We start from the raw sequence: 12,209 nt of genomic DNA on the forward strand, positions 1-12,209 counted from the left end.
AAAAAAAAAAAAAAAAAAAAAAAAAAAAAAAAAGGAAAACAAAACAAAAACCAAAACAACACAAATCAAAACAAGACATTTTGCTAGTATAAAAACGACCAAGGTCCAAGTAATAATAAAAAAATAGAGTCCATCAATGACTGTAACACAAAAATGTGTATGTGGGGCCAAGTCCATTTTCATAAGAAGGGGAGACGAGAGAAGGTGGCAGGCGAGTAGATCAAAGCCCCCAAAGGGAGGCTGCAGAAGGAGCTGTCCCCCCAAGGGCAAAAGGGAGAATGGTGAGAGAGGAAAAGGACTTTTGGGAGTTGAACTTCGGGTGGGGCTTTTAAAAAGGAGCTGCCCCTACAGAATTCCCCCACCCCCCGGGAACTTTTTTTTTCTTCTTTTTCTAGAAGGAGCTGCCTCCATAGCCGCCCCCACCGCCATAGCCACCTCTGTAAGGTCCACTGTTACTGCGGCCGCCCCAGCTGCTGCCCCCGCCGCCGCCGCCGCCGCTCTTCATGGGCCCGTACGAGGACTGGTGCTGGCTGTAGCTGCCGAAACCGCCGAAGCCGTTGCCGTAGTCGCTGCCGCCGTAGGACGCCCCGCCGCCGCCGTAGGCATTGTAGCCACCGCCGCCGCCCCCGCCGCTGTAGCCGCCGTAGCTGTTGTAACCGCCGCCGCCTTTGGAGAGCCCGTTCTGGTCTCGGCCGCCGCCGCGGCCCCGGCCGCCACGACCGCCCCGGGAGGGCCTGGAGCCGCCGCCGCCCCCGCCGCCGGGGTGGATATCCTCCTTGGGCACGGCCTTTTTCACCTCCACGCGGTGGCCCTGGATGGGGTGGAACTTCACGACCGCGGCCTTATCGGCGGCGTCGTGGCTCTGAAAGTAAACGAAGCCGAAACCACGTTTCTTGCCCGACTGCTTGTCGGCAATAATCTCAGCCTTCTCGACCGTGCCGAACTGCGAGAAGTGCTCCACCAGGTCGCCCTCGGCCACGTCCCCTTTCAGGCCTCCCACGAACAGCTTCTTCACCTTGGCGTGGGCGCCGGGACGGGCCGAGTCCTCCCGGGACACGGCCCGCTTCAGCTCGACCGTGTTGCCGTCCACAGCATGGGGCGAGGCAGCCATGGCGGCATCGGCTTCCTCCACGTTGGAGTAGGTCACGAAGCCGAAACAGCGGGAGCGCTTCGTCTGGGGATTCACCACCACCACGCAGTCCGTCAGGGTCCCGAAGGCCTCGAAGTGGCCGCGCAGGCCCGACTCACTCGTCTGCACGTTGAGGCCGCCGATAAACAGCTTACACAACTGCGAGTTCTCCATCTCTGCAGCCTCGGCCTGCCCCTCGCCAACTAAGCGCTCGACTGCTCCGCCGCTCACCGCTTGCTTCGCTCAGGCCTCACTCGGCCGCCGGTTCCCCGGTCACCGCCGCCCGGCCCCCGCGGGGGAGGGGGTAAGGGAAGGGGGCGCGTGAGGGGAAGGGGAGGGAAGAGGAAGGAAGGGGGGGAGGGAGGGGAGAAGGAGCCGGTCAGGGGGCGAGCCGAGGATAAGGGGGGTAGAAAAAACCCAACCAAGGCCTTCGCCGCTGCCGCTAGCTCCCTCAGCCGCCGCCTCCGTTCCCCTTTCTGGGCACCACACAAAGAGGCCGCTGGACGCGCGCGCACCCACCCCGAGGCGTGCGTCACTATCGACGCTCACCGGCCCCGCCAGTCGTCAGCCAATCAGCGCGCCTCTCAGCTACTCGCCACCTTCCGCGCGCTCCACAGTGCAACACCCGCCCTGGCTCTCGCGCTCTCTTCCGGCCTCTTACCCCCGCCCCCAGGCTTCAGCCTGTGGCGCGCGCTGGTCTCCCAGTTGCTGCGACGCGCCGAGCCAAGAGCCAATCACGGCTCGCCGCGCGCCGCCGGGACCCTCTATCTCCCACCTCCACAGCCGTTCCCTGCTGTGCGTCCCGGTCGCATTTGCACCACCCTCTTGAAGGACGTGGAATCTCGGCCAATCGCCGGCCTTCTTCTTTGCAACATTTCCTCCCCCCTTTTTTTCAAAGGCCGGGGAGTGGGCGCGCACCGTGGCGCGCGCGTTCCTACTTCTTCCCCCGCCCCGCCCCTCGTCCCCCCCCTTCCCATTTTGCTGAGGCGGACTCCGCCTCTCTGGCTGTGAAGCCTTGCGGGGTGGGCGCGCTTCCCAGGGGCTGGAGTGCGCGCTCTCGATACCGCTCCCAACGGATTGCGGCGCGTGGCAGCTCGGGCGGGCTTTTTTGAAAACTTGACTGTTGGGGGTGGGGGGAGAACGGCGTCTCCCTACCGTTCTCATCTTTGCCTGGGCGCCCCTGTTATAACTGACCCTCTCACAGACTCTTTAAGTCCATTCCCTCCATTCACTGAAGAAGCACTTTATTGAGCGCCTGCTGTGTACCTTTCACCATGCTGAGTTCACAGTCAGGCTTGGCGGTGAAGACTAGGCCCACTCAAGGAAAATATTAGAAAACTATGTACGAAATAAACGAAGAGTAACGAATTAAAATCAGGCCAGTTTCTGCATGAAACTTTGCCTCCCGTCAGCTCCTCTCACTCGTTCTCTCCTTTTTGTGAATCCCGGCCCTCATTCCAGCAAAAAACAGAGTGACATGTTGGAGGAAGCCCAGAACCCCGAAATGAATCCGGGCGTTTCCACCTCTTTGCCCGGCGACCTTGAGAAAGTCAGGCTTTCCCTCCTTGAGTCTGTTCTATTTGGTTTAAAATGTATCATCCACTTCATAAGGTTGTAAGAATCAAATGAGATTATGTACATAAAGCACTTTGTAAATAATAAAAGTAAAACGTAAAATAAAAGTTTTTGTTGACTAAATACTTATGAGCAAGACCCTGTGCTCAGGCAAAGGGGGTAATATAGAGGTGAATACAGATGAATATAATTCTAATGAAAATTAGAATATGTTACCCGATAAGAGTTTGAGGTGTTATGAGATCAGATAGAATGATTACTTCTAATTGGCAGGATCAAAGCCAAGACTAGCTCTGGACACAGGGACCAAAATCCATCTCTTTGGAGAGTTATCAAAAATAACATTATGGCTTCTCCCCCACTCAGAAAGGAAAATCTGAATTTGTGTTATTCCTCAGGCTTGGCTATTCAAGGCATTGAATCATACAACATCTTATCATAAAAATAAACAAAAACAAATTATATGCAACTAACTCACCAACAGAGAAGCAAGGACCTAAAATAAGTTGAGTTAACACCTTTTCAAAATGTTCATATATTGTCAAGAAAGAGAGAGGGCTCACTTGGTTCCTAAGATTAGATTCCTCTGATTGAACCAGAATTTTTCATTCCTTATCAAATTTAACCTAAGAAATCACCAAATACGAAAAACAAGACAATGTACCATAATAGAATAAAAGAGCTATTTCTCCAGCTATCCAGAGATTCAATCAATAAATCAACAAGTATTTATTGATAGTCCACCATGTTAGTATTTGGAATACAAGCACAAAGAATACAACAATCCCTACTCTCAAGTATTTATTGAATATTATTGTATCTGAAGACCTGTGGGATCTATAAAAAAAGTGTAACACACAGTCATGAGATTAAAACTGAGGAAAGAATATGTCTAATATTTTCCATAAATAATATTTAAACTAATATGTAAAGGCTCTTACAGTGTGTTAGGAAGGCTTCATAAATGGTTTGGTACTAGAGCTGGGCCTTAAAGGGAGAGATTTCCAAGAAAGTAAAATAGAACAAAAAAAATCAAACTTTGGAAAGATGATAGGATCATAGATTTAAATCAAGGAAGAGACCTTAGAAATCATCTTGTCCAATCCTCTCATTACACAAATTTAAAAAACTGAGGCCCAGAGAGGGTGATTTGTCCAAGGTTAAACAGCTAGTAAGCAGTAGAGCTAAGATTCGACCCCAGAGCCTCCAACAACACATCCAAAGCTCTTTCCTTGAAATATTTGGGAGACAGTAGAAAGCTAAAACTGTCTGCATTGTTATTTCCTAAAGAAAAAGTCAGACTATTGAGCCTTAAATGCAACACAAATGAGTACAGAACTTATTCAGCACATAAAGTCACTCAAGGATTTTTAAGCAGGGGAGTGGCATAATAAAGGTATTTCTATAGCAACATTAATATGCTCACAAGTGCTAGACAGATTGAAATGGAGGTGGACTTATCTTAGGGGAAGATGTTAAGAAACTATTAAAATAGTCTAGGAGGTAAGATGACTAAAACAGAAAGGAAGGGGAAGATGGCAGCATGTCAGAACCTAGAGGAACTCAGATCCCCCACAAACACCCTAGTAAAACTTTAAAATAAACCAGCTTAAAAATCATAAAGAGAATCACCTATATGAGTTCCTCCACCCAACCCAAGAATACACTGAAGGACCACATGAATCATATAGAAATCCTGAGCCAAACAAACCAGGGCAGGTGGAAAATATAGTGTAAGGCAACTCTGGGGCACCTGTAAAAGGGCTCCCAGCAGAGCTCAGCCGCCCTGAAGCCCAATGGCAGGAGAAGGCAAAGATTCTGTGGCAATGGGGACAGAGCTTAATACAAGGAGGAAACATTTAAACACTAAGGCAAAAGGGAGCCCCTCAGCAAAGCTCAGCCAAAGAAAATGAAAGCAGCCCCTAATCCAGCAGCAATGAGGATGGGTCTCATGCAGAACTTAATGAAGGAGGAGGTTCTGGAACCCTGTGCCAAGAGGAAGGTCCAGGCAGAACCTAACACTGGAGTACCCTAAAGTCACTAGGAGGAGGGGCTTTGTCTTGGCTACCACCCTCAGGTACAGTCAGGGACCTTCCTTGCCATTCAGGAATTTGGGAGTTAAACTTGTCCCAAGCACAGACTTTTAGCAACTTGAAGTTGCTAAGGGGAGCAAACCAAGGAAAACACTAAATACTATGAAGAAATAACTTGAACTGGGACAGCTAGATAGTGCAGTGGATAGAGTACCGTCCTTAGAGTCAGGAGGACCCGAGTTCAAATCCGGCCTCAGACACATAACACTTACTAGCTGTATGACTCTGGTCACTTAACCCCAATTGCCTCACCAAAAACAAACAAACAAACAACAAAAAAAAAAAAAACAAAGAAATAACTTGGACTGAGAGACTCCCAGGAGGTAAATCCTGAGAAAGAGTGTACCTTACAGTAAGTCCAAGTAAAGACTCAGAGAAAAAAAAATGCCCTGGCTCAAGGATTACAAGAGTACCAGGTAGAAATTAAACAGGAGATACAAAATGGAATAACTAGGGAGGAAAGAATGGCAAAGACGCCTTAGAACAGATGGTAGAAAATCCCATCTAAGAACTGAATGCCCTGAAAATTAGAATGGGCCAAACAGAAGGCAATTACTTAATGGACAACAACAAATACTGAAAATCAAAAGATTGAAAAAAAAAAAGAAGAAGAAAATATAATATGTGGTATAACAAAATATAATATGTGGTATAACAAAATATAACATCGGAAACAACTGAGGAAGAAAACAGCTAATTTAAGAAGATAATTTAAAAATTATTGGACTATCTGAAAATCATGACCATGAGTCAATCAGCCAATAAATGAATGAACAAATAAGTAAATAAGCAGGCAAATAAATAAACTAGATAGATATATAGATATAGGTAGATTTTAAAAAGCAAGCCTGGTTGTCATATTTCAAGAAAAGCAAAAATGAAAATTACTCAGAACTCTTAGAACCAGAGTGTAAGGAGAAAGTAGAAAGAATTTCAACTGATTTCCTGAAACCCAAAAATGGAAATTCAAAGGAATGGCACAGCCAAAATCCAAAGTTTTGGGGTTTTAAAAAAATGCTGTAAGCAGCTAAAAAGAGTACAAGTACCAAGGAGCCACAGTAAAGATCACAAAAGACATGTCAGGTACCACTATAAAGGAGAGGAAAGCTTAAAATATGATATTCTAGAAGGGATAAGATAAAGGCTTACCACTAAGAATAACCTGTCTTGAAAAACTAAGTATAATCATATCAGGGGAAAAAGTGGATCTTTAATGAAAAAGAGAATTTCCAAGCATTCCTGATAAAAAGTTCAGAACTAATTGAAATGGAATTGCAGAAGCCAAGAGAAGCATAGAAAAGTACATACATTTGTTCAATTAGAAGAAAATAGGTGAGGAAAGTCTTCAAGCTAACAGGAGATAAGAAACAAATGTCTTTTCTGTGCTGTACTATCTTTAAGGGTCTTAGATAAAAGCAAATATGACAGAGGGCTTGTGGGAGGTTTTGTTCTGTTTTAATAATCTCAGGTGAAGACAAAAATGAGAGGGACAGGGAACTATACTGGGGAAGAAAAGAGGAGGAAGGGAGGGAAATCAGCATCACTTCACAGAAATACATAAAATGAAGAGTTTATAATCAAAGAGGAAGGGATGGGGGAGTGTGCATCCCATGAACCTTACTTTCATATGAACCAGATAAAGTTTGAACACAATTAAATGTAGACTCACTAATAAAAGTCTCAGTATAGAAATACATTAATCTCTAAAGGAAAATATGAGGTGAGAAGGAAGAGTAAAGGGAACTTAAGAAGAAGAGCAAGTAGGTAAGGAAAAACTTGAATGTTGAAAGAGGAGCATGAAGAATGGATTCAAAGGAAAACAAGAAAGGGTAAAATCCTGGGATCAAAGGCAGGATAATGGAGGGGGGGAAGCTATAAAAGAGAGGAAACAGATAATTTAATTTATAGGTCAGCATGTCAAGTTTCTTTTACCGCCTTCTTATTTGTAACAGGGTGGAAGGTAGGAGAAAAGAGATGAAAAGTATAAAGGACAAGATGGAGGGGACTACACAAATAACAATCATGACGGTGAAGATGAATGGGATGAACTCACCCATAAAACAAAAGAGGACAGCAGAAAAGATTAGAAAACAGAATCCAACAATATATTGTTTCCAAGAAATACATTTTTAATATAAAGATTCATATAGAATTAAAATGAAAAGCTAAAGCAAATTTATCGTGTTTTAGTTGAACTCAAAAAACAGGAGTAGAGATTGTGATTTAAGATAGGGCTATAGTTAATATAGATGATAAAAAGATAAACAGGAAATACACTTATGCTTAAAGTCACCATAGGTAACTAATAAACATCAGTACTTAATATACATGCATGCAACTGCATAACATCTACATATTTAACAAAGAAGGTTAATCAAAGGAGAGGGGAAAAGTAGATAATAAAACTATAATAGTGGAAGAACCTAATGTACCACCTTCAGACCTAGACAAATCTAACCAAAAGAAAAATAAGAAAGAAGTCAAGGACCAAAATAGACCTTTAGAAAAATTAGAGCTAATAGATTATTAAATGGAAATAGAAGGGAATTTACATACCTCTCATTTATACATGACACTTTGCAAAAATTGAACAACTATTGGGGCAAGATCTCACCAAAAATGTAAAAAAGCATAAAAGATGCATCATTTAAAAAAATAACAATACAATAAAAATTATATTTAATAAAGAGCCCTTAAAGAATAAAATAAAAAATAATTGGAGGCTAAGTACCATAATTCTAAAGAATTAATAGATCAAAGAACAAGTTATGGAAAAATACAAAATTTCATCAAATTAAAAGTACAACATACTGAAACTTATAGAATACAGCTGAAGCAGTTCTCAAAGAAAAATTTATATCTGTAAACACTTTCATCAACAAAAGAATGAAAAAACAAATCAATGAAATAGGCACACACAGTTAAACTTGAGCAACAAAAAAATCACCCCCCAATTAGGCAACATAGTAGAAATTAATTGAAAGCAAAAAAAAAATAGATCAATAAATACAGGAGCTGTTTTTGGAGGGAAATTAATAAAATAGATAATTAGTTCATCTGATATTTTTTAAAAGATAGAGGAAGAATTCACAACAATTGAAGAAAGAAATAAAGGGAAGTTAGAGAAATTATTCTGCCCAATTACATACTAAAAAACTGATAACTTAGAAGAAATGAATGAATAATTATAAAAATACAAAATTTCTAGGTTAACAAAAGAAGATATCAACAATTTAAATAACACAATATCACTATAACTAACAATAACAATAACAATAAATAGCACAATTGGACAAGCCATAAATGAACTCCCAAAGAAAAAACTCCTGGAAGTGATGGATTTACAAATGAATTCTATCAAATATTCAAAAAATTAATTGCAATACTACATAAACTATTTGCAATTAGAGGAAAAGATGGCATCCTTCCAATCTCTTTCTATGATATAAATGTGGTCTTGATACCTAAACCAGGGAAAAACACAAAACAGAGAAAGAAAACTATAGACTAATGTCCTTAAAAGACACTGAGGCAAACATTTTAAATAAAATCTCAGCAAAAGTACTATGACAACATGTTAGAAAGAGTACTATGCACTTACCAAGTTGGATTTATACTAGGAATACAGGGTTGGCTCAATAAGGGAAAAACATATGTCATTTAATACTATAAATAGGAAGAAACAAACACATGATTATATAAATAGATGCTGAAAAAGTTTTGAACAATATCCAAGACCTAATTCTGATTAAAAAAAAAAATGCAGACAGCATAGGAATAAGTGGAACTTTCCCTAATACAGTAAATAATGTTTAACTAAAACCAAAAACAAGCATTATATGTAAAGGAGAAAAGTTAGAGGCCTTTCTAATGAGATCAAGGTAAAGCATATTCACCTATCATCTTCATTACTTTTTAACATAGTACTAGAAATATTGTTGTAGCAATAAGACAAGAAAGAGAAACCAAAAAATCAAAATACAAAAATAAATAAAACTATTTTTTCAGATGATATGTTTTACTTAAAGAACCCTAAAGAGCTAACAAAAAAATTAATTGAAACAATTTTTGCAAAGTTGAAAGGCATAAAATGAATCCATATAAATCGTCAACATCCCTGTATATTAGAAAAAAAAAAAACATAAGGAAGAGCTAGAAAGAGAAATTCCATTCAAGATAACTACACAAAGTAAGAGATATTTGAGTGTATATGTACCAAGATAGTCCCAGAAACTATATGAATCCAAATATAAAACACTTTTTACAGAAATAAAGACCTAAATAATTAGATGAAATATTAATTGCTCATAGGTTAATTGAGCTAATATAATAAAAATCATATTTCCTAAATTAATTCACTTATACAGTGTCATACTAGTTAATACTACCAAAGGATTCTTTTAAAGAACTATGAAAAATAATAAAAAATTTCCATGAAGAAACAAAAGTTCAAGCATTTCAAGGGTAATAATGAAAAAAAAGTGGGATCCATCAGTACCAGATCTCAAACTATACTACTAGGTAGTAATCATTAAAATTATTTTGTACTGATTAAAAAATAGGCCAATTCCTAGGACATAGTAAGTATGCAACATGCAGAAGCAAAAACAGTAGCATAGGGTTCAATAAACCAAAAGACCTCAGTTACTAGGGGAAAGACTCATTATGTGACAAAAATTGCTGGAAAAACTGGAAGCAGTTTGGCAGAAATTTGGTACAGACCAACAACTTATACTCTATACCAAGATAAACTCCACATGGATATATAAGTCAGATTTAAAAGGTGACATCACAAGCAAATTAGAGCAGCAAAATAGAAACTCTCTTTTCGATCTATGGGAGAGTTCATGACTAAATAAAAGATAAAGAAGTTCAGAAAAGATAACTTGGACAATTTTGACTATATAAAATTTAAAAGTTTCACACAAACAAATCTAATACAATGAAAATTAAAAGGAAAACAAGTAACTAGGGAGAAATCTTTGCATTTAGATTCTCTGATAAAAGTCTCATATGCAAGATACATGAGGATCTCATCCAAATTTATGACTAAGAGCCATTCCCCAATATGAACAGAAATTTTCAAAGGAAGAAATATAACTTACCAAAAATGCTCCAAATCAGGAACAGCTAGGTGGCACAGAGGCTAGAGCTCCAGCCTTGGAGTCAGGAGGACCTGAGTTCAAATCCAGTCTCAGACACTTGACACTTACTAGTTGTGTGACTCTGGGCAAGTCACTTAACCCCCGTTGTCTCACACACACAAAAAAAATACTCCAAATCACCAATAATTAGAAAATGCAACTTAAAGCATCACTGAGATTCCAACTCATAATCATCAGACTGGTAAATATGACAATAAAAGAGAAAAATGATAATGTTGGCAGAGCCATGGGAAAAAAAAAACAGGTATACTAATTGGTGGAACTAGAAATTGGTCCATCTAGTCTGGAAAGCATTTGGAATTGTGCTCCAAAAGTTACTAAACTAAGCATACTTTTTGACCCAATGATACCACTACTAGGCCAGTACCCCAAAGAAATCAAAGAAAAATGGAAAACACATCTATGTACATAAAAAGTATAATAGTCCTTTTTGTAGTAGCCCCCCAAAAAACCCAGATAAAAAATAAAGATGCCCTCCTATTGGAGGGCATGGAGAATAGGTAAACAAATTATGGTATAGGACTATATTGAAATATTATTGTGCCACAAGAAATTATGAAATGGACAGTTTCAGAAGAAATTGGGAAGACTTATGAACAGATGCAGAGCGAGGAGAGCAAAACTAGGAAAACAATTTATACATTGACAACATTTTAGAAAAAAACAGCTTTAAAATACTTTAGATCTTTGATCAATGCAGTGCTAAACCATGAGTTCAGAGGACTAAAGATGAAATACCCCACCCTGTCTTCTGCCAGAGAGTTGATGGACTTAAAAAAACAGAATTGACCTACAGTTTTGGAGATGGCCAATGTGAGAATTTGTTTCGCTGGAGTACGCATATTTGTTATGAGGGTTTTATTTTTTAAAAATGCATTTAAATTAAACTAAATTAATTAAATTAAAGTTAAAATTTATTTTTTTAAATTCCTGAGCAATGGGAGGGAAAGATGATATATGACTGTAAAATAAATCATTTAGAAAAAAAAAAGAGAACAAAGAGACATATGAGAGAGACTTTCAGAAGAAAAATAGACAAGACTCGGTCACTCACTGGATATGAAGACTGAAGCTGAAGGAAGAGTCAATCAGTGGTAGAATCAGGCCTAGAACATTGACCTCTTGAACTCCCAGTTCAGTGCACCTCCACAACACCAAATTACCCCAAATGGCATGCACAGGTGTGTGCTCTTCTCTGTACACCACAATTTGCATCCTATTATATGTATTTTGTATTGTTATTCAGTGTCACCTGTGTGAGAATCTTGTCGCCCTAACTAGATTGTAAGTTTCTTCCAGATCATATTTATATTCTCTCTGCCTGACAGGTACTAGCAGGGCTGGACACAAAGCAGGTGTCAAGTAAGTTCTTATTAATTGACAGCCCAATAATCCCTTTGGTCCTAATTTCACACACAAGGACATCTTCAATTAACTGATGCTGCAGCATTTACAGAGTCTGCAATGTGAAGAATTAGTAGATTCCCCTCAGTCCCTGTGAACTGGGTTAAAAATGTCAAGAGCACTGGATTTGGTATCAGAAGATAGTCTCCTTCCAGCTCTGCTTCTGAGCCTCAGTTTTCTCATCTATTAAAAAATGGGGATAATACTTATGCTGCGTACATCCTAGAAGAAATTACGTGTGTGTTATGCTTTATAAACAGTAAACTATCATGCAATTGCAAATGATAGTTATTATTACTGAATGTATTTCAATTTCATCAGCTATTGCATAAAAAAACTAAGGAAGATATTAACTGCAACAGGCCAGTTGCTTTATACCAGATTTGTACTATACCTCTTTGGTCCTATCTGTTTGCTCCTTTTTTTCACATTAGGAAGAGCTATAGAACTTCTGGAGAGTTTTTTCATTGCATATTTATTCACCCAACTTGAAATTATCAGAAGCAGCAGCAGCAACAGTAGCACCACCAATAACAAGAAGCATTTAAGTGTCTACTATATACCTGGCTTTATGCTAAACACCAGGGGTACAAAGAAAGGCAAAAATTGGGCCCTTGTCCTCACTATCTAATGGGGGACACAATATATAAACAATTATGTGCACACAGGATGTATACAATGTAAATGGTAAATAATCTCAAAAGAAGGCATCAGTTGTAGAACTGGGGAAATGGGGTAGGGTTGGGGAGGGGTCCTAGAAAGCCTTTTTGAGGTGGGTGGGGTTTGAGCTAAGTCTTGAAGGAAGCCAAAGAAGAAAGGAGGGGGAGGTGAGGAGGGAGAGCA

General features: G+C 40.1%; 1 protein-coding gene across 1 annotated transcript; it reads right to left on the reverse strand.

The window, feature by feature from the left end:
* Positions 1–32: 32 nt before the first annotated feature.
* On the reverse strand, positions 33–1,634 carry HNRNPA0 (heterogeneous nuclear ribonucleoprotein A0). The gene has a single exon (XM_027849202.1). It carries the CDS (start codon positions 1,301–1,303, stop codon positions 392–394), a length of 912 nt encoding a protein of 303 aa, XP_027705003.1. The 5' UTR covers positions 1,304–1,634; the 3' UTR covers positions 33–391.
* Positions 1,635–12,209: the final 10,575 nt, after the last annotated feature.

The sequence above is a fragment of the Vombatus ursinus genome, unplaced genomic scaffold (genome assembly GCF_900497805.2).
Source record: "Vombatus ursinus unplaced genomic scaffold, bare-nosed wombat genome assembly UNPS02007284.1, whole genome shotgun sequence".
Taxonomy (NCBI): domain Eukaryota; kingdom Metazoa; phylum Chordata; class Mammalia; order Diprotodontia; family Vombatidae; genus Vombatus; species Vombatus ursinus.